The sequence below is a fragment of the Apodemus sylvaticus genome, chromosome 3 (genome assembly GCF_947179515.1).
Source record: "Apodemus sylvaticus chromosome 3, mApoSyl1.1, whole genome shotgun sequence".
Classification (NCBI taxonomy): domain Eukaryota; kingdom Metazoa; phylum Chordata; class Mammalia; order Rodentia; family Muridae; genus Apodemus; species Apodemus sylvaticus.
This window is the reverse complement of record NC_067474.1, coordinates 9955681-9974086: the sequence shown is the minus strand read 5'-3', so window position 1 is coordinate 9974086 and position 18406 is coordinate 9955681. Positions and strand designations below refer to the sequence as shown.

Sequence of the window (18406 nt, the reverse complement as noted above, 5' to 3'; positions counted from 1 at the left end):
GTTATGTTGTGCTTTCATTTTCATTAAATTCTAAAAAGTCTTTGATTATTTCTTCCTTGACCAAGGTATCATTGAGTAGAGAATTATTCAGCTTCCATGTGTATGTGGGCTTTTTGTTGTTTTTGTTGCTATTGAAGACCCTTATTCTATTGTGATCTAATAGGAGGCATGGAATTAGTTCGATCATCTTATATCTGCTGAGGTCTGTTTTGTGATCAAGTATATGGTCAATTATTGAGAAGGTACCGTGAGGTGCTGAGAAGAAGGTATATCCTTTTGTTTAGGATGAAATGTTCTATAGATATCTGTTAAGTCAATTGGGTTCATAACTTCTGTTAGTTTCACTATTTCTCTGTTTAGTTTGTGTTTCCCTGATCTCTCCATTGATGAGAGTGGGGTGTTGAAGTCTCCCACTATTTTTTGTGTGGGGTGCAATGTGTGCTTTGAGCTTTAGTAAAGTTTGTTTTATGAATATCAATGCCCTTGTATTTGGAGAATATATATTCAGAATTGAGAGTTCATCTTGGTGGATTTTTCCTTTGATGACTATGAATTGTCCTTTCTTATCTTTTTTGATTACTTTAGGTGGAAAGTCAATTTTATTTGATATTAGGATGGCCACACCAGCTTGTTTCTTGGGACCATTTGGTTGGAAAATTGTTTTCCATCCTTTTACTCTGAGGTAGTGCCTGTCTTTGTGCCTGAAGTGGGTTTCCTGTATGCAGCAAAATGTTGGGTCCTGCTTATGTATCCAGTTAGTTAGTCTATGTCTTTTTATTGGATAATTGAGTCCATTGATATTAAGAGATAATAAGGAGAAGTGATTGTTGCCTCCTGTTATTTTTGTTATTAGAGGTGGAGTAATGTTTGTGTGTCTCTCTCTTCTTTTTGGTTTGTTAAAAAAAGATTAATTTCTTGCTTTTTCTAGTGTGTACTTTCCCTCCTTTTGTTGGTGTTTTCCATTCATTATCCTTTGAAGGGCTGGATTTGTGGAAAGATATTGTGTAGATGTTTTTTGTCACACCTTGGTTTCTCCATCTATGATAATTGAGAAATTTGCTGTCTATAGTAGCCTGGCTTGGCATTTGTGTTCTCTTAGGGTCTGTTTGACATCTGCCCAGGATCTTCTGGTTTTCACTCTCTCTTGAGTGAGAAGTCTGGTGTAATTCTGACAGGTCTACCTTTATGTTTCTTGACCTTTTCCCCTTACTGCTTTTAATATTCTTTCTTTGTTTAGTGCATTTTTAAAATTATTATATGACAGGAGGAATTTCTTTTCTGGTCAAATCTATTTGGAGTTCGGTAGACTTCTTGTATGCTTATGAACATCTTAGTCTTTAAGTTAGGAAAGTTTTCTTCTATAATTTTGTCGAAGTCCTTTACTGGTCCTTTAAGTTGGAAATATTCACTCTCTTCCATACATATAATCCTTAGATTTGATCTTCTCATTTTGTCCTGGATTTCCTGGATGTTTTCAGTCAGGAGCCTTTTGCAACTTTCATTTTCTTCGACTACCCTGTCAGTGCTTTCTATGCTATCTTCTGCATCTGAGATTTTCTCTTCTAACTCTTGTATTCTGTTGTTGATGCTTACATCCATGTCTCCTGACTTTTTTCCTAGGTTTTCTATGTCCAGAGTTGTCTCCCTTTGTGATTTCTTTGTTGTTTCTACCTCTATTTTTAGATCCTGGATTGTTTTGTTCAATTCCTTCACCTGTTTGTTTGTGCTTTCCTGTAATTCTTTAAGGGCTTCTACTTGTTTACTTGTGTCCTCCTGTATTTCATTAAGGGAGTTATTTATGTCCTTCTTGATGCCCTCTATCAGCATCATGAGCTGTGGTTTTAAATCCAAATCTAGCTTTTCCAGTGTGTTGGTGTATCCAGGACTTACTGTTATGGCAAATTGGGTTGGGATGGTGCCAAGTTGCCTTGATTTCTGTTGGTAATTTGCCTTTTGCTATCTGGTTATCTTTGGTGTTAGTTAGTTCTACTGACTCTGGCTGGTGCTTGTCCCTCCTGTGGGCCTGCATGCCTGTCTCAGAACCCCTGGGTGACTGGCTCTCCCCTGGCACAGAGTCTTGTGGCACTGCCTAGCTCCTGAGTGCAGGTGGGGCCCTGGCTAACCCTGTCCCAGCTGTTTTGGCACTCTGGTGTTCCCTGTGCTCCTAGCTTTACCTGATGGCTCAGTCTCAGGAGAGAAGATGGCCTGCTAAGATGCTTCTAACTAGAGAAAATGGGGTGGTGCATTGGCTCAGAGTATATTAGTCACTAGGAGCTGGCCCTCATGAACTGAGCAATACCATTTGAATTCAGTACTAGTACTGATTAACTCTGAATCAGGCAGGGCTTTCCCACCCCATTTTTTTTTTTACTTTCCTTGTGATTTGGTTAGGGATAATAATAGCACTTTATTTATTACTATGTTTGTTACGACTAAAGGATCCAGTATATTAAACTCAATAAAAAGTGAGATGTCAAATGACCAAGTCATTATTAGTGAATGATCATGATGTATTTTTGGAGGCTCAAGAATAAACAATGTAGACAGACAAAGGGTCAAGGGAGGCTGTCTGGGCAGACAAGTGAAACATAAGCAATTTTGTTAAACTGCAAATTATTGACAGGCCAGCATGGGGAATTGAATAAACAAATGCAACATAAAATATTCCAATGCTATTCTCAATTAGACACGTTATCAGGTTTTGAGAAAATGAAAAGCTTTCTCTTGATTACATAATGAAATATTATGAAAGGATATAGAGAATTATACATGAGTATTGTACTCTAGTTTCTAAGCTTATTTTTAATGTAGGTATGATCTAGACATTATGAAACCCATTTTTGTTCACACTAAGATTGAACAAACTGTGATGATAATCTAAGTATGAAACCATGCAATGCCACTGACAGGGAAAGTTACAAATAAGAAAAAAAGAAAGGCTGGAATCTGATCACCCTGCGGTGTTTTAGGGGTGTCACTATGCTAGTCGATATCCCCAACCCACTGTGTGCACACACTGGTAAATCCAGATGGAGAATTAAATAAAAATGGGTGTACATTTACTAGTAAACTCACCTTGTCTACTAAAAAGGGGTCGAAGCAGCTTTTTGATTGTGGTAATGAGCACACGTAGTATGTAGATCTTGGCTTATAAATAACATTTGGAAGGAAGACAGAGGTGGAAAGAGGATAGCTAGCTGGGAGGGAGTGCAGAACAGTGTGTGTAGCTACTTGACAAGGTGAGAAGATGGGCCTTTGGGCAGTGGACAAAAGCAAGCACCAAAATATAATAATGATGTCTCAATGGTTACAGCAAATGACCAGAGGAAATAAAACCTCCATATTCAATACCATCAAATTTTGAGAGAAAACATAAAAATATTTTTATTGTATCTCAGAATGAAATTAATCATTACCTACATGTTAGACATACAATTAAATAAAGTCTTTGGGAAATAGATAACTACTCATCTTGAAAGAAAATGCCATTCCTTCACAATATTAATATGTCACCATTGGGGGCTGAAGTGATAAGCAGAAATTTGAGGGGAGATTCAATATTCACAGTCTCATAGTCCACACTATGTAGTACCCCTTTTGTAGGAAAGCCTACAAAGAGGAGGTGGTGGTGATATTGCAGGAGTTGCCCCATTGGAAAAGTCACCAATTAATGTCACAAGTGCTAAGACACAAGATCAGCATGTATCTCCTAATGTGACTACGATCTCGGTGTCACTCCTTTGATTTTCTTGTTTTTTATAAAGAAGCATTTCCCCACTGTAAATATAAGAGCACAGCAGACAAATCCAAACTGAGACACTCTCCAAAAATATGTCCAGTAGCCATTTAAATTATGAAGATCATCAAAGACAGGTTCTGAGTAGCTGTCACAGGAACATGAAGCATGTTCACAAAATACAATATGATATTCTGCACCAGAGGATCCTAGACCAGCAAAAGAGGCTTGCTGGAGCAAGTGGTGGCACCTGATGATGATGTACCATAATTAATAGCCGTATGCTTGTGCTGACTCCTGGTTTGGGCCAACCATGGTTTAAGAAACTCTTAAGAAGGGTGGTAAAGTATGTAGAAATCTATTTTGATCTTGCAAATATTTTCAAATGTCTTCAAAAGAAAAGGACTGAATAATTACCCTTCTGTAATCCATTCTCTTTTTTTGCCAGTCTGATTTTTTTCAGATTTTTTTTATTTCTTAGTTTTATTTTGAGAGAATCTATCCTTTGGGGCTTTTCTGCCTCTTCTCTCAACTTTATTTAGGGCAGTATTGAGTGCAGTGGGTATTGGGAGTGTTTCAGAGTTTTGTTTTGTTTTAGCTACTCTCCTTTCTCTGTTCACAGCAGCCTGAGAACTAAATAGTGGTTGTAACTTCATTCCTGAAGTTGAATGGTCACAAGGCCCCTTTTATTGCTAAAAAGGATTGTCTTTATACCACCAACTTCGAGACAAAACTCTTACATTTCATAAATCTACATTGATGTAGCTTATCTAGAAATTGTGGTAGAGCTATTTACAAGATGTTTTCTTACAAAATGTTATTACATTTAAACTCCCTGTCCATCTGAAGAGATGCAGATTTGACTCGTGTTCCATGAAAGTGTTTGGGCTTTGCATGTGTTTATAACATGTTTGTGTTCTGTTTTTAATTTTTTTTAACTTAGTAATTGCTTATGAAAATATGGCTGTAAGATGTGGGAATGAATGGGAAACTACTAACTCTTGAGTGAACTAAGGCTATATAAGAAATAGTAAGTCTTTGGAAAAGTATATTTTAACTCATAATAGCACCAATTAAAAAAAACTTTTATATAGTGGTATTTGTTGTATTTCTTATATGGTCCTTGCTATTAAACACGGTTGAAATAATGTCTCTAAACTCAGAATTGTTCGAATTAATGCTTAGTATATTATTGATTTCCATGGCTTTCAGGGTGCAAGAGTTCAGAACACAGCTAAGAACTTGGGGGTTAGAGACCGGACTCCTCAGTCGGCTCCGAGGTAAGTGTAAAGCATCTATCCCTTATCTGAGGGCTTGATGACTTCCGGCAGAGTCAGTCCCGGCCATGTGTCTTCTCTAGCTCATTCCCAGTATCATACTGACACTAATTGTAAGCTCACTCTGGAAAACACAAAATGGTGAAGTCTGATGAGAGGCCAATGAATGCTCGCAGAAAGAAACAGACATTATTTTATTTTGAAAGTAAATTAAAAAAATAAGGTTTATAAAAAATTAATTCAAAAATGTAAGCAACGTGAATCAAGTGCCGATCTAGCCTTTCCACTGCTCCTCTGAGATTGTTACATTCTTGCCTCTACTATAATGGGAAACTCCTATTTAACTCTGAAACCCCAATGTCATATAATCTTCTGCTTTGAGTCTTGGTTGAGTAGCTCTTGTCACACTTCCTGGCATCCTGGGTGTCACGTGATAATGCCCCTTTCTATTTTATGTTGCCATGTATTGAGGGTTCTAACCAAATATGAGTTCTCAGGAGACAGAGACTATACATTTATTTTATCAGTGACTACATAGTAGACTTCAAGTGTTTAAATTTATTTTAAGACAATGTGAATGAATGAATAAATGAGTGAATAGATGGGTGGATGGGTGAATTAGTCATTGAGCTTTTTGTTGGTTATATCAAAAAGTCATTATAAGAAAGGACTTTAACCTACATTTAAAGTGAATAAACATAGAAAACTTCTTTCCATTTGATTTCTATGATTAGAGTAAGCTGTCATCTATCTTGAAGAGGGGCAAGGTTATATAATTACTTAATCATTTGATCATGATTACATGTCTGCATTTTAACAAAAAAGTAGGCCTCTCAAATGCTGTCTCAGGTAAGATGTTCTTTGTTTCTGTTTATAACACGGTAAGGAGAAAGTAGAAGGCGACTACAGCCATTTATGAAGTTATGTTTCATGCTGATAACCTACATGGGAGGTTCAAGAGCTTGTGAAAGAGAAATCAGTGGAAATGGATGGGGCTACTACTTAGTGACTGCATTTATTTCCAGTGCTGACTCCTAACTATATAATGGTCAGACTTGAGGCTTTCTATTGTTTAGAAATCATTTCACAAATAAAATTCTCTCCTGCACTGTGAGCAGACATGGGATATTTGTATAATAGACCCACTGAAGTGTTCAGATTCCAATAAGAAAACAAGGTAATAGCTTTGCAAGGCATTTTTTCAGCTAGAGCCATTGAACACTAATGAACAGCAGGGCTGGGATAAAACTTCAGCACCCGATCAATAAGCCAATACTCCTGCTGAACATAAGACAACAAACTAATGTTGAACTAAGCCTTTTCTCTATTGGATTATCTTTAAAACACTTGAGATGAAACATAATAAAATGAACCAGCTATAAAATTGATACGTTGTACAATGGACTAACAAGAGAGAAATAAAAATCATTTCAAATTTTTATTTACTATTTCACTCATTCTGTAGATATTTACTGAGTAAATACCACGTGTTTTACTGTTGCCCCTGGGAGAATAGAAGCTCAGTAAAGAACTGACTGGCCCTGAAGGAGCAATGTGTGGCTGGGCACAGAACTCCGTGTGCAGCACCTTTGCCGAGAAAAAGGGTCAGGATCTGATTCCCAGCAAGCAAGAGACAGGGAAGAGGGGAGAGGGGAAGGAAGGCATAGAGAGGGAGGGAGGAGGGAGAGGGAGGGTGAGAAGGAATAAAGGAGGAAGAAAAGAAGAGAGGAAAAGAAAGGTAAGATGAGGGGGAGAGCAGCAGTCTGTGGAGATCCTGGGAATATAGAGGCTCAGGGGGCATAGGATCCCTCCTGACAGGACCAGCACTTCTCTCAAAGACAGTAAGCTGGAAGACACATTTGGTATTCAGAACCAAACTACCCATTGGCTAAGCTGGCAAACTATTTCTGGAAGATTCATTCTTGGAGCTTCAGGGAGCTGTGTTGACCTGCAAGTTTATTTGGTTCATACCTCCCAACCTAACTCTGTCATCGTATTCCTAACATACTTAGTTTACTGATTATTACTGGTGTTCACTCAGCAAACATTCATTGATATGTATTGACTTTCTGTTGTGTATCTTGGAGGGGCAGACCTTTTGGTAAAAGCTGGATGAAAACATTCCCCGGCCTCTGTGACCAACGGGTTGAGTGTGGTTAAGGATGCTAAACAGTGCGCCTATAGTTAGGGCCACAAGTGTGGTTAAGGATGCTAAAGAGTGTGCCTGTAGTTAGAGCCAGAAGTGGCCATGATCATCACAAAAGAAGAATGGGCAGAATAATTCATGGAATCTCCAAGGACTGAAGTTTAATAATTTTACATTGGTTGGTTGTCAGTGGTTGCTAGGAAAAGCCCACTCCTGGTGGGTAGGTTTCCTGAATATCTCTGTTACTCTACATTAACAGTTCATCTGATATTTTTAGGAACAGCCTTTGGCAATAAGATTTAAGACAGATTAAAAAAAATTAAAAACAAAAAGCCTATGTGTGCAAGGAACTTTCATCCCAGCAGACAAAGGTAGACAAAGTCTGTGTATACATGCAAGACACCACTGAAATGACTCATGGTTGGAGGCAGTCGTACCTGGCTCAGGCTTTCCTTACAGCACTAAGGATGTCAGATTACCATGTGTGGCACACTGGCCTTATCTCTGTTATATCATTTGATACAATTGTGCTATGAGAGTTTCACTTCCTTTGTGTAATATCGAGGTAGCAAGCATCAGTTGTTGGAACAGAAAGAAGGGAAAACAGTTCTGAGTTCCAGCTCTAGTTCTCCATATGACCTTTTGTAGTAATGTTTGGTTGCTTGTGTTTATGCATACATGGATGCTTGTGTATGTGCATGTGTTCATTGGTGTGTGTGTGTGTGTGTTTCCTGCCAAAGGTTAGCTTTGTCTCCACAGGATAAATTGAGTCAGGCAGTAAGGTGCAGCATTGGCAGTTGAGGTCAATGCTGATAGCTGACAGGGGTCAGCAGTGAGAGGGGCTAATGGGTGTCTGTCCTGATAGCAACCAACAGGAGGTGCTGCCAATGGCAGCTAGTGATTAGAGAAATTACTAAGCAGAGTTGTCTCTGATAAAACAAAGTTTTATTCATTGGGGTGGATTCTCCCCACAACCAGAGAGAAACTCTGAATTATTCTATCTCTTTAGGGGCTGGCTGAAAAGAGATATAATTCACACACACACACACACACACACACACACACACACACACACACACACACACACACACCACATATATATACTGAATGTATGAAAAAGCAGGTTCTAAAATCTTCATACATACACATATATATACTTACTTACAAAAAGACATGTAGATATATACTCATTCATATATAGAATGGATAGAACATAGTTCCAACAAGCAAGCTCAAAGTATTGCACATATACATATATACACATATACACACATACACACAGTTGTTGGATAGAGCAAGCTCCAACATACATTTTATTTTTTTCCAGAGCTTATACATCCCAGCAAAATCTTTCAAGCAGTATAGAATTACAATGTAATTACATCCTACTTTTCATCTAATGAATGGCTGTGAAAAACTATTGTTACCCAATACCTTTACTAGGAAAAACATCAGGTAATACAGATAAAGAAAACAAATTATCCCCTAAGAACCCATGTATAATTGTAACTGAGAAACTTGATATAGATTAACAAAATGTGAGGAGGCAAGGTAATTCTCTCAGCCAGCTCTCTTACTGGCAGACAGCAATTTCTCATTACAAAGAGAGGATTAATTGTTTTATTTATCTTAAGAAGGAATTTTATAAAAATCTTAAAAGAATCAAAATTTTAAATTTTTATATAAGTAACAATCAATCACATCTACTTTAAATCCTCAGAATGCATATCTACTCATCAGCATTTTTCAAAAAAGCATATCAGGAAGCTGAGGGCAAAAAACTGGTAGAGATCAATCATCACCAGTCCAGCCTCACCCATTGTTCTTGTTCCTGGACCTTAAAAAATCCCTAGCTTAACTAATAATGTGCCTTTCCAAACTTCAAATTATCCCTTAAGATGTTCTACATCAGAACTTGTAGCAAAAAGGCTTTAACCTAGCTTCACTAACAATTTTGTTTTTCCAAATGCTTTCTAAGGTTGGGAGTCATTGCTGACAATCGACATCTCTAAATTCTTTCCTAGGGTGGTGACAGAATCGTAAATCTGCTGCAGCAGCAATGCCTGAAAGCTGTATTATTGTGAGCACCAGTGCTTCCCAGTGAAGGGCTGCAAACTCTCTTAGAGTTTTCATACAATTCTTAGATTAAGAGGGATATGAGGGCAGCATGTGGGACAGAACTCCATAACAGCATGAAGTCCTCAGGACATGGAGTCCTCCAGGCCATGTCTATCCAAACCACACCCATCATATCTCTGCTAACCAATGCAGCACGTACCATGAGTTCTAAACCTGTTTGTCATTCCTCCTGCATGGCCCTTCACATTTTCCTATCTGAAATACCAATTTCTCATCTGTCAGTTGGGAGAATTGCCTTGAAAAACAGTATATTTTAACTATGGGAAAAACATTTATTCTATAGGCCTGATTAGCACATGTAGGAGTGTAAGGACAGTGATATTTGAAAACTCTGCTAGATGCAGACATATCAACCCAGCAAAGAAGAAGAGAAAGAGGTGCCGGCACAGCATATGCAGGGCCTATGGGATAGTAGCTCCACATGCTGCCCCTCCTACACACACACCAATAATTTAGTTTCCAAAAGCAGACGCCATGGTGCAGGGTTAGAGTCCAACTCCTTACCTATTTCACTTCCAAAATTCGTCAGGTGCTAAATTCCCAGAGCTGTCAAGTTTCCATTAGAAGTGTGCCTGAACTCAAATAACCCTGAGTCATTTCCAAGAAGCCTCAAGAAACAGAAGCTTCCCAGATCTGCAGTAGCCAAAGCTATTATTGCATTTGGTGACCACAGGGAGTAGCCTTTGCTCCAGTTTGCAAGACAGGCATTTCAAAGATTCATCTCTCTGCTAGCATTAGCCACACTGGGCACAAACATGTAGAATAAGGTAATAGAATGTGAGAGGTAGGAGTTCTCCACCCACCTCCCATCTTTGTCCTACGTGCTCTTGGGCCTCTGTGCCTTGTCACTCACTTAGCAGAACTGCTGTGGAAATAGGATAGAAATTGAGAAAGAAAAGAACCTTCTGATTGTTTCGTTTCCCCAGCCCCAGGAGACAGTTTGAAGCAGCATCTTGTACTTTAGCTGCAGAAGAATCTTCAAACTACATCAACCAATTTAATGTGTTCTCTTCTTTAGTAAGGGCAAAACAAGCTTTTTAGTATTCTAGTCCTCTGTGGAGATAACCTATGGTGCATAAGCCACCTTTCAAACATGAAGTACATTTTTCAAGTCTCCAAAGACAGTAACTTTTGGCTTCCAGACCAATAAAGTTCATCTTATTAACCAGACTTACAATTTTGGCTTAAATCATCCTCATTTCTCTCCACTGGTTTAGAATTATTTTAACAGTATTTTGCGTTACAGAGGAAATTTAGTTTGCTAAAGTGACTAGCAATGCTTTTAAGTTCTATTCAACTTACCGTGCAAACTGGAGTAAATCTCCTTGGCTACCTGAATTTCTTTCAAAAAGCTGTAAGATTGGATTGTGTTCAGAGAAGGAGTGTAGCTTAGTGGTGGAGCACATGCTTAGCAAGTATGAAAGCCGTTGATTCAATCCTCCTCACCCATAAACACTGCTGACAAAACACATGTGCACTCACACACATACACACATGTACATATGCTTATACACATAAACACACTCATATTCTGTATTTGAGATATTAGCCTAATGTACAAAGTAGGTCAAGTATAGACTTAAATTTTCTTAAGAAAAATAAGAGTCCAAAACATACACATTTTTCTTCAGCCTCTCATCTCTAGATCAGTGGCTCTCAACCTGTGGGTCCCAACATTTTGGGGGCATCATGTATCGGATATCATGCATCAGATATTTACACCATAATTTATAACAGTAGACAAATTATAGTTAAAAAGAAACAATGAAATAGTTTTATAGTCAGGGTTCACCTCAATATGTAGGGTCACAGTTAAGAGGATTGAGAACCACTGCTTTAGATCTAGTATAAATAGTCCACAGGGCTTTAAAGTCACTAGCATCTGGCCTCATTTTGCTCCCTTTTGTTTTGATTCTGGTGTTAACTTTTAGCTACTGAGGCCAACTTATATAAAGCTATCAAGTTCTCCTGAGCTGTGTTTTTGTGCAGTATTGTCTCAAATAGCTAGGCTAGGTTGTAAAGGAGCATATCCCAGCTTTTCCACAAGTAACATGAATTCTTTGAACCTGATGATACTATTGACAGGTGAATGATGGCTGGCTATATGTCTGTAGAAAAGGTCAGGTAACTAACTGCATCTTGAGATTTAGGCTTCATGAAGTTGCACATCAGTCAGTTTGTGGTCAACCCCTTAGTACCACAGGAGTTTGTGCAAAACTTGTAAGAAAATCTGTTGATCCCCATGAGATAGAGAATACATCACTGCAAGATAGCTATATTAGACAAGGCTTTAATTATCATAATGACACTGCCTCTGATAATTCAATGGACGAATATTACTACCAGCAAAGTAAACAGACAGACTAGAGCAGAGCAGCAGCATCTAAAATGGCAGGTTCTCAACCTGCAGGTCATGACCCCTTTGAGATCAATTGACCCTTTCAAGGACCCACATATCAGATGTCCTGCATATCAGATATTCACACTATGATTCAGAACAGTGACAAAATCACAGTTAGGAAGTAGCAATGAAATAATTTTATGATTGGGGACTGCCAAAATATGAAGAACTGTATTAACTGGTTGCAGCATTAGAATGGTTGGGAACCACTTTTAAATGAGCAGCCTTCTAAACATGCACAAAGAGAAGGATTTTCAAAATCACAGAACCCAAACTTTAGATCAAGCTGCTTCATATGCTGTTTTCTACAGTACAGTCAATGTGGTGATGGCTGATGGAGCCAAGAAATTAGTGTTGATGTATTTGTTCTACCAATAAAACTATTCAGGTAAGGGTGGTATCGCAAATAATTGTTATGTTGTTGTGTGTCCTTTCTAGACTGTACAAGCTCTGTGAGCCACCACCGCCAGTAGGAGAAGAATAAGCATCCATCCCATGAGCAAGAGACAGATGCTTCCAAACGCTGATCAGGTCAACATTCTTCACCGAAGACAAAGAAATGCATATTTAAGATGTAAAGTCTTCCCATGGTGTAAATAACATGTTTGGTTTGAATATTTATGTTGGAACTAGAATTTCCTTCAGACAGTTCAGCCTCACACTATATATTAAGATTTCAGATTCATATTTGGGCAAAATCCACTGCTCGTATTTGTAGGAATATATACAGAGATAAAAGATGAACTATTTTGGTTCCTTTCTCATTCATTAATTATATTGTATTTGGTTTCAGCTTCCCCAATGGACAAATATAATAAATGATAGTTTTTCTTGAAGTAGTCTGTCCTAAAAATGATGGCCACACTCTGGAAACTATCAATGTTAAGAAATATTAAGGACTCTGTAGATGGAGAGTTACAGGTGTCCCATCTACCCCTTGTGCCACCCGGAGTGCATCTCTGGGAGGTAGGGACATCCATGACTTCCTTTCTTCTAAGGCTTTCTGGTAACAAAGCTAAGAGATCCTAGCAAGACTTTTTCACGTATGTGACGTATACTCTCCAGCCATGTAGACACTCCAGTGGGAAGGCGCTTTTCTTGATCGCTACAATGAGCCACGAACCCTGCAAGATGTACGGCTGTGGGTAGGGAGTTCTCAGGCTGGGGAAATGAGAGGAGTGAATGAGGATGGAAAATAACAAGCATATTTGACAACTCCATCCTTAACAGAGAAAGATAAATTCTTAATTGTATGAAGACTTCCTATGAGATGTCAGACCCTTAAAATAACACACCGTCATGAATATTTTTCTATCAAGTTATATGTGTAAGATGTGAAAATAGATTTATTTGTTGTTGTACTTCAAAAGACCATTAGACAAGAATCTTGATAATTTATAAAACCAAGGTATAGACTGTATTCATTCTAAAGTATATGCAATATTTATCACTTCTGTGTTGATATACTAACATTGTTTTAGCACATAAATATATTACTATTGGTTTTAAATACATATCTTTAAAATTAATTAAAACAAAATTGCTGTGATTATGATTGAGTTGTGCTTTGCTTAATAATAGGAACAAATTTGCCTTCAGGTGATATTACTGAACAAATGTCATGGGGTGTACTTATGCAAAATGAGATGACTGTGGCCTCATTAGACAGTATGACCTATGGAACCATTTTTCTATAGGCTGTCCATCACTAACCCAAAGGCCACTAACAGCACAGAACTGTTTATGGATATGAGCTAAACACATGAAATCCTTACTTTAAGCACAGTTTTGGCATACCGTTATTCAGTTTTACTTTACAAATCTCATTAGAACTTCAGACTATCATTAAAAGCTATCATTACTGCCAGTGACATATTGAATTTAAAAATGTGTTTCAAAAGTATGGGATATATACATCCTATGAGTTAAGGTGAAAATTATTCAGCACAGAGAACTTGAGATTTTTTGAAATGTATATGTGACTAATCATAGAAAAGGCAACATCTGTTTCTAAAGAAAAGCTTTAGCATTTTGAATTTAATGAAGATATGACCTACATTTGCATATATATGACAAACATCCATAGTTTTCAGGATCAATATTTTTGCTATCATCAGCATACAACTGTGAAGCTCTGATAGTTCAGGCCGCCCTCTCTGAAAGTCTTAAGAGTAAGGAGAGCTGATTGACCAACAAGGCAGACCCTTCACACTGCTTTACTGTCCATGCTTACCAGCCTCAGTAAGTCTCCATAGAGGAACAGAGGGGCTACGAACACACTTACATCTCCTGGGCATATTATCTGCCTTTGCAGAATTTATAAATTAGTGTACTTTAAGGATCCAGTCTATATAACAGAATGTAGTTAATGTTATCTTTTGAGCTAAACATTATTTGTGTACACAGCACTTACAAATTTTACAAGTTTGCTAGCATTTTATAGTTACAGCCATCACTGTCATATTGTTTTCATAATAAAATCATAGCTGATGGGGTTTAGTGTATACTAAATGGCACCTTTGACTACCTAGCCCACATTTTACTATTCTGTCTTCACATAGCCTTGTAGCAGTGATGAAAGCTGACCTTGTCTTATTACCTGCACTTCACAGTTCAGCTAAAGCAAAGACTAACTCAGTGACTTGCACCAAGTTCACCCGATGAACATGGCATAGTCAGAAGTTAATGCAAGAAGCCTGTTTTATTATTTCACTGTTTTTATTTGTTATATGAGAACCATTATAATATTAACAATTATTTTCTGACTAAAGTTGGGGATTTATGACATGTACTATTTTTTAATTATATATACCATGTTGCAAAATCAAGTGGGAATATGCAGAATGCCTTTAGTGTACGAGAACTATATTCTTGGCATTTCCCATCCATAATCAAAGAGGCTCCACTTGTATTGCAGCCAGGATAAAATTTGACTACAATTTTAAAAGTGTTAACACTTAAATACTTATGCTAGATGAGTAATCATTTTTCAATACCATAATGTATACCTTCTTTTGACATTGGAATTTTAGCAGATTTTGGGAGTTTAGAACACTCTTGCTTTAATGTTGCACTATCTTCTGCAACTGGGAATTACTGATAAGCTAAGGAAAAATATTACTTACTGTTCTTACAACTTCTATATGTTGACATAGGTTCCTGTCTACCCACTGAGAGATTTAAGATCTTATCATGGGAACTGGATCATATTTACTATCTTACAGATTTCCTCATTGATTTCTAACATTAAAAATTTTAATTTTGTAAGAATATGAAAAATTTAAGGGCTAAAAATATGAGAGAAAGATAGACAGAGGATAATAATTTCTGGTCCAGGTTTACTTGGCAGGCTATGTAATGCTGGGTTTCTATTGTATGCTCTCTCATAAACCGGTATCCTCATCTGCAGGACCATGCTACTTTCTTCCTCTTTAACAGAAGTTTTCTGGTGTCTTCAATTCCCTGTATATTTGTTGGCCACTCTTCTTGCCACAAGATGTTCAATTAAATAGGAAGTAGAACTGGGAATGTAGCACAGTGTTGAGCACTTGCCTAGCACCGTGAAGCCATGTCAAACCATTCTGGCTCTCCTTTAAGCCATTAATGGCTCACACCTGTAATCCCAGTACTGGGAGAGTCAGGAGGATTGCCAGGAGGTCAAGGGCAGCTTGAACTACATAGGAATGTGAGGCCAGGTGTGAGACATGGCCTACGAAAGGAAGATACTACAGTGCACGTTACATGGGGTTGGCACTATTTCCTGCTCTATTGATTTTAACTTTGAATAGCTCAATTCAGAATGAAATGAAGTTGATCCTATGCTACCTTTAACGGTGAGGAAAGTCAATGAGAAAGAAATTCAAGAGGAGGTATTAGCTAACTTAAGCAAACAATGTCCTATAATGAACACATAGATTTTACAGGCAAGGGTTTTTTTTTTTTAAGCAAATATGTTTCTATCAACTATCAAGTATTCTTACACAAGTCCAAGCATCTGTAGTCCTGTACAATATGAGTTACCACATCTACGCAGGGTTTTCCTTAGGCATTTGGGTTTTTATAAAATCATAATATTAAAATATCAAATAACGACATTGCTTTCTAAATCATTTGCCCTTTTAAAAGAAATTGAAAGTAATTCCAGAAAGCTACCCTAGTGGTATTACAATCAAACTACTAAAGCTTTGTATCTGAATGTACTGCTTCTAAATTTTAGGAATTTTCAGTTTTAAAGTCTATTTTTATGTGAGTGGTCCTGAACAACTGAAGTCTAATGATTCGTCCTTTTTGTTAGCATACTTAAGTTTCAATTAAGTAAGACACACTATACTTTTGCATGTTTGGAGTTTTGTGGGAGAGCCTAAGGAAAATTTTACTCTGAAGAACAAGTGGGGGAAATGCAAGAGGCTTCTTTACCACGAATGGCTTCAGCATAGAATTTTACAAAATGGCCACTATTTTACTTGGTGCTGCGATTTCATGTTGGTCATAGTGGTTAATACTGGGTTCCAGAATCATTTGATACTTTAATGATTTGCCATTGTCACTGTTGTTAACATTCCTGTTGCTGGGCCCTACCTGGCATGTCTATTAAAGTACAGTCAGTCTGTGCGACTCTCAGTGGTGACCTAGTGGGAAGTCTGCCTCACTCAGAACTGTTTATTCTCTAACTGGGTTAGGTTTCTGAAGTCTGCTAAGTCTGATAATTATATACAGATACGTGTGTGTGTGTGTGTGTGTGTGCGCGTGTGCGTGTGCGTGTGCGTGTGCGTGTGTGTGTGTGTGTGTGTGTTCTCATTTAACATAAACTACTTTTTAGATTTATGAACATTAATAGTAAACATTAGATTTTGGTGTCTTCGTTGTATGAGAATATGAGACCTGTATTTTATGGACGGACTATATGACATTTGCTGTCGACCCTGGTGGTGGTGCCTATGCCATAGGTGGACTTGTGTACTGTCCTTTGTTCACTGATGTTCTTCTGCTATTTGTGGGACCCAGCTTGGTCTCTGTTTGGTTTGGTTTTGTTTGTCATCACTGTTTCAAATCATATGAGATAATCAAGTTACAAAGAGGAAAGGTTTATTTTGTTTCAAAGTGTTGAAAGTTCTAGTTCACAATCAACTGAAGCCTGTCATGAGGTAGCAACTCTTGACAGAGGAAGATAGCAGGTACAGCTACTTTGCTCATTAGTCAAACCACAATGATGAGTAAGAGATTTTGACCCCACAGTCTTTCAAAACAGCCTTCAACAGACACAGGAACCACCCATTGGCCTCCATCTTCCAGATGTTTCCCCACCTCGCAATAGCACTACACTGGGGATTGAGCCCTTAGTACAAGGACCTTTGGCAGACATGCCAGGGTCCAAACTAAATCACTATACAGTCAATCTCAAATCTGCTTTTCTAGTTTACCATTAAGAATTAGCTTACAATGGACATAATTGCTGAATTTTTAAATGGTGGTGACTAGAAATACTGGTAATAACAGAAATAACAAAGATTGGGTAATAAATTTTAGGTGTAGACAATGATAACTATTATCCATTCATATAATCATTCAATAAATGTTTTGAAATTTACTTAATAAGGCCCAACCATAATTGAGTGTATTGGATAGATTTAATTAAAAAAAGATCATCATAGTGTCTCTGTATCTCTATATATACAAAGGTCACTTGTATCTTTTACTTAAAAATTATATTATTCACAAGGTAAATATATTCTAATACCATGTATTATATACTATTTAGTCAAGAATACTAAGTTGTTGAAATATTTAGAAAACATACATTTGAATTTAAATATCTAATGCCTCAAGCAAATCTGCTAGTTTCAGAAGAATATATATTTTTGTAACTGCAAGAATATGAGTAGATCATACCTTTTGCTTAAAGTATTTTTGTAAGCATTTATTTACATAGTACTCATTTTTAATAGTAAAATATCAAACTGATTCTGTAAAAGTACCTGTTTTGACTGTCTATATTTAATATTATATAATATTCAAAATTCAATGATAAATTTCACTTGCATGTATTTTTACCCTTTTTTCTTTGTAAATTAGCCATGTAACATAGTTTCAATCATTCTGTATTTTGTGTATGGTTAAATTTGTTAAAGTTCATTATGTATTTTATATCATTTGTTTTTCCCCCACATAAAAGATTGTAATAGTAACGTTATCTGACAAATGTCAATAATAATAAAATAAATGACTTAAGTTTGACTTATTGCTATTAAAGTTTGAGCTTAATTTTGACTAATTCCTATTAAATTTTTACATATTTTGAAAGCAGAAAAAAATGAAGCTAAAATGCTCACTCTTTAAAAATTTACAAGCTCAGGAGAAGAAACATGGTCTATGAATAACACAGATTGATGTGTTAACTTCTGGCGAGGACACAAAAAGAGAAGTTCAATATGGCTCACAATGTAGGAAAGCTCTGTTAGAAATCAGGCTTTGAAGGGTTTCTCCACAATCTCTTCAACCTATCTTTCATGGTTTCTATTCTTTTTTTTTTGTATATAAATTATATATTTTTATTTTCTATATTCTTTGTTGTTTACATTCCAAATGATTTCCCCTTTTCCAGTTACCCCCTCCCCATATGTCCCATAAACCTTCTCTCCACTCATTCTCCAATCACCTCTCTCCTTTTTCTCTGTCCTGAAACTCTCCTCCAATGCTAGATCAAGCAT

General features: G+C 37.1%; 1 protein-coding gene across 2 annotated transcripts in view; it reads left to right on the top strand.

Annotated features, from left to right (window-relative positions):
* Prex2 (phosphatidylinositol-3,4,5-trisphosphate dependent Rac exchange factor 2) overlaps positions 1-17927 on the top strand; it is a 311821-nt gene extending 293894 nt beyond the window's left edge. For both annotated transcript variants that reach the window (XM_052175955.1, XM_052175956.1), the window contains 2 exons: positions 4949-5016; positions 12138-17927. In XM_052175955.1, coding sequence (XP_052031915.1) covers positions 4949-5016; positions 12138-12183 — 114 coding nt within the window. In that variant the 3' untranslated portion in view covers positions 12184-17927. The remainder of the gene's footprint in view (positions 1-4948; positions 5017-12137) is intronic.
* Positions 17928-18406: the final 479 nt, after the last annotated feature.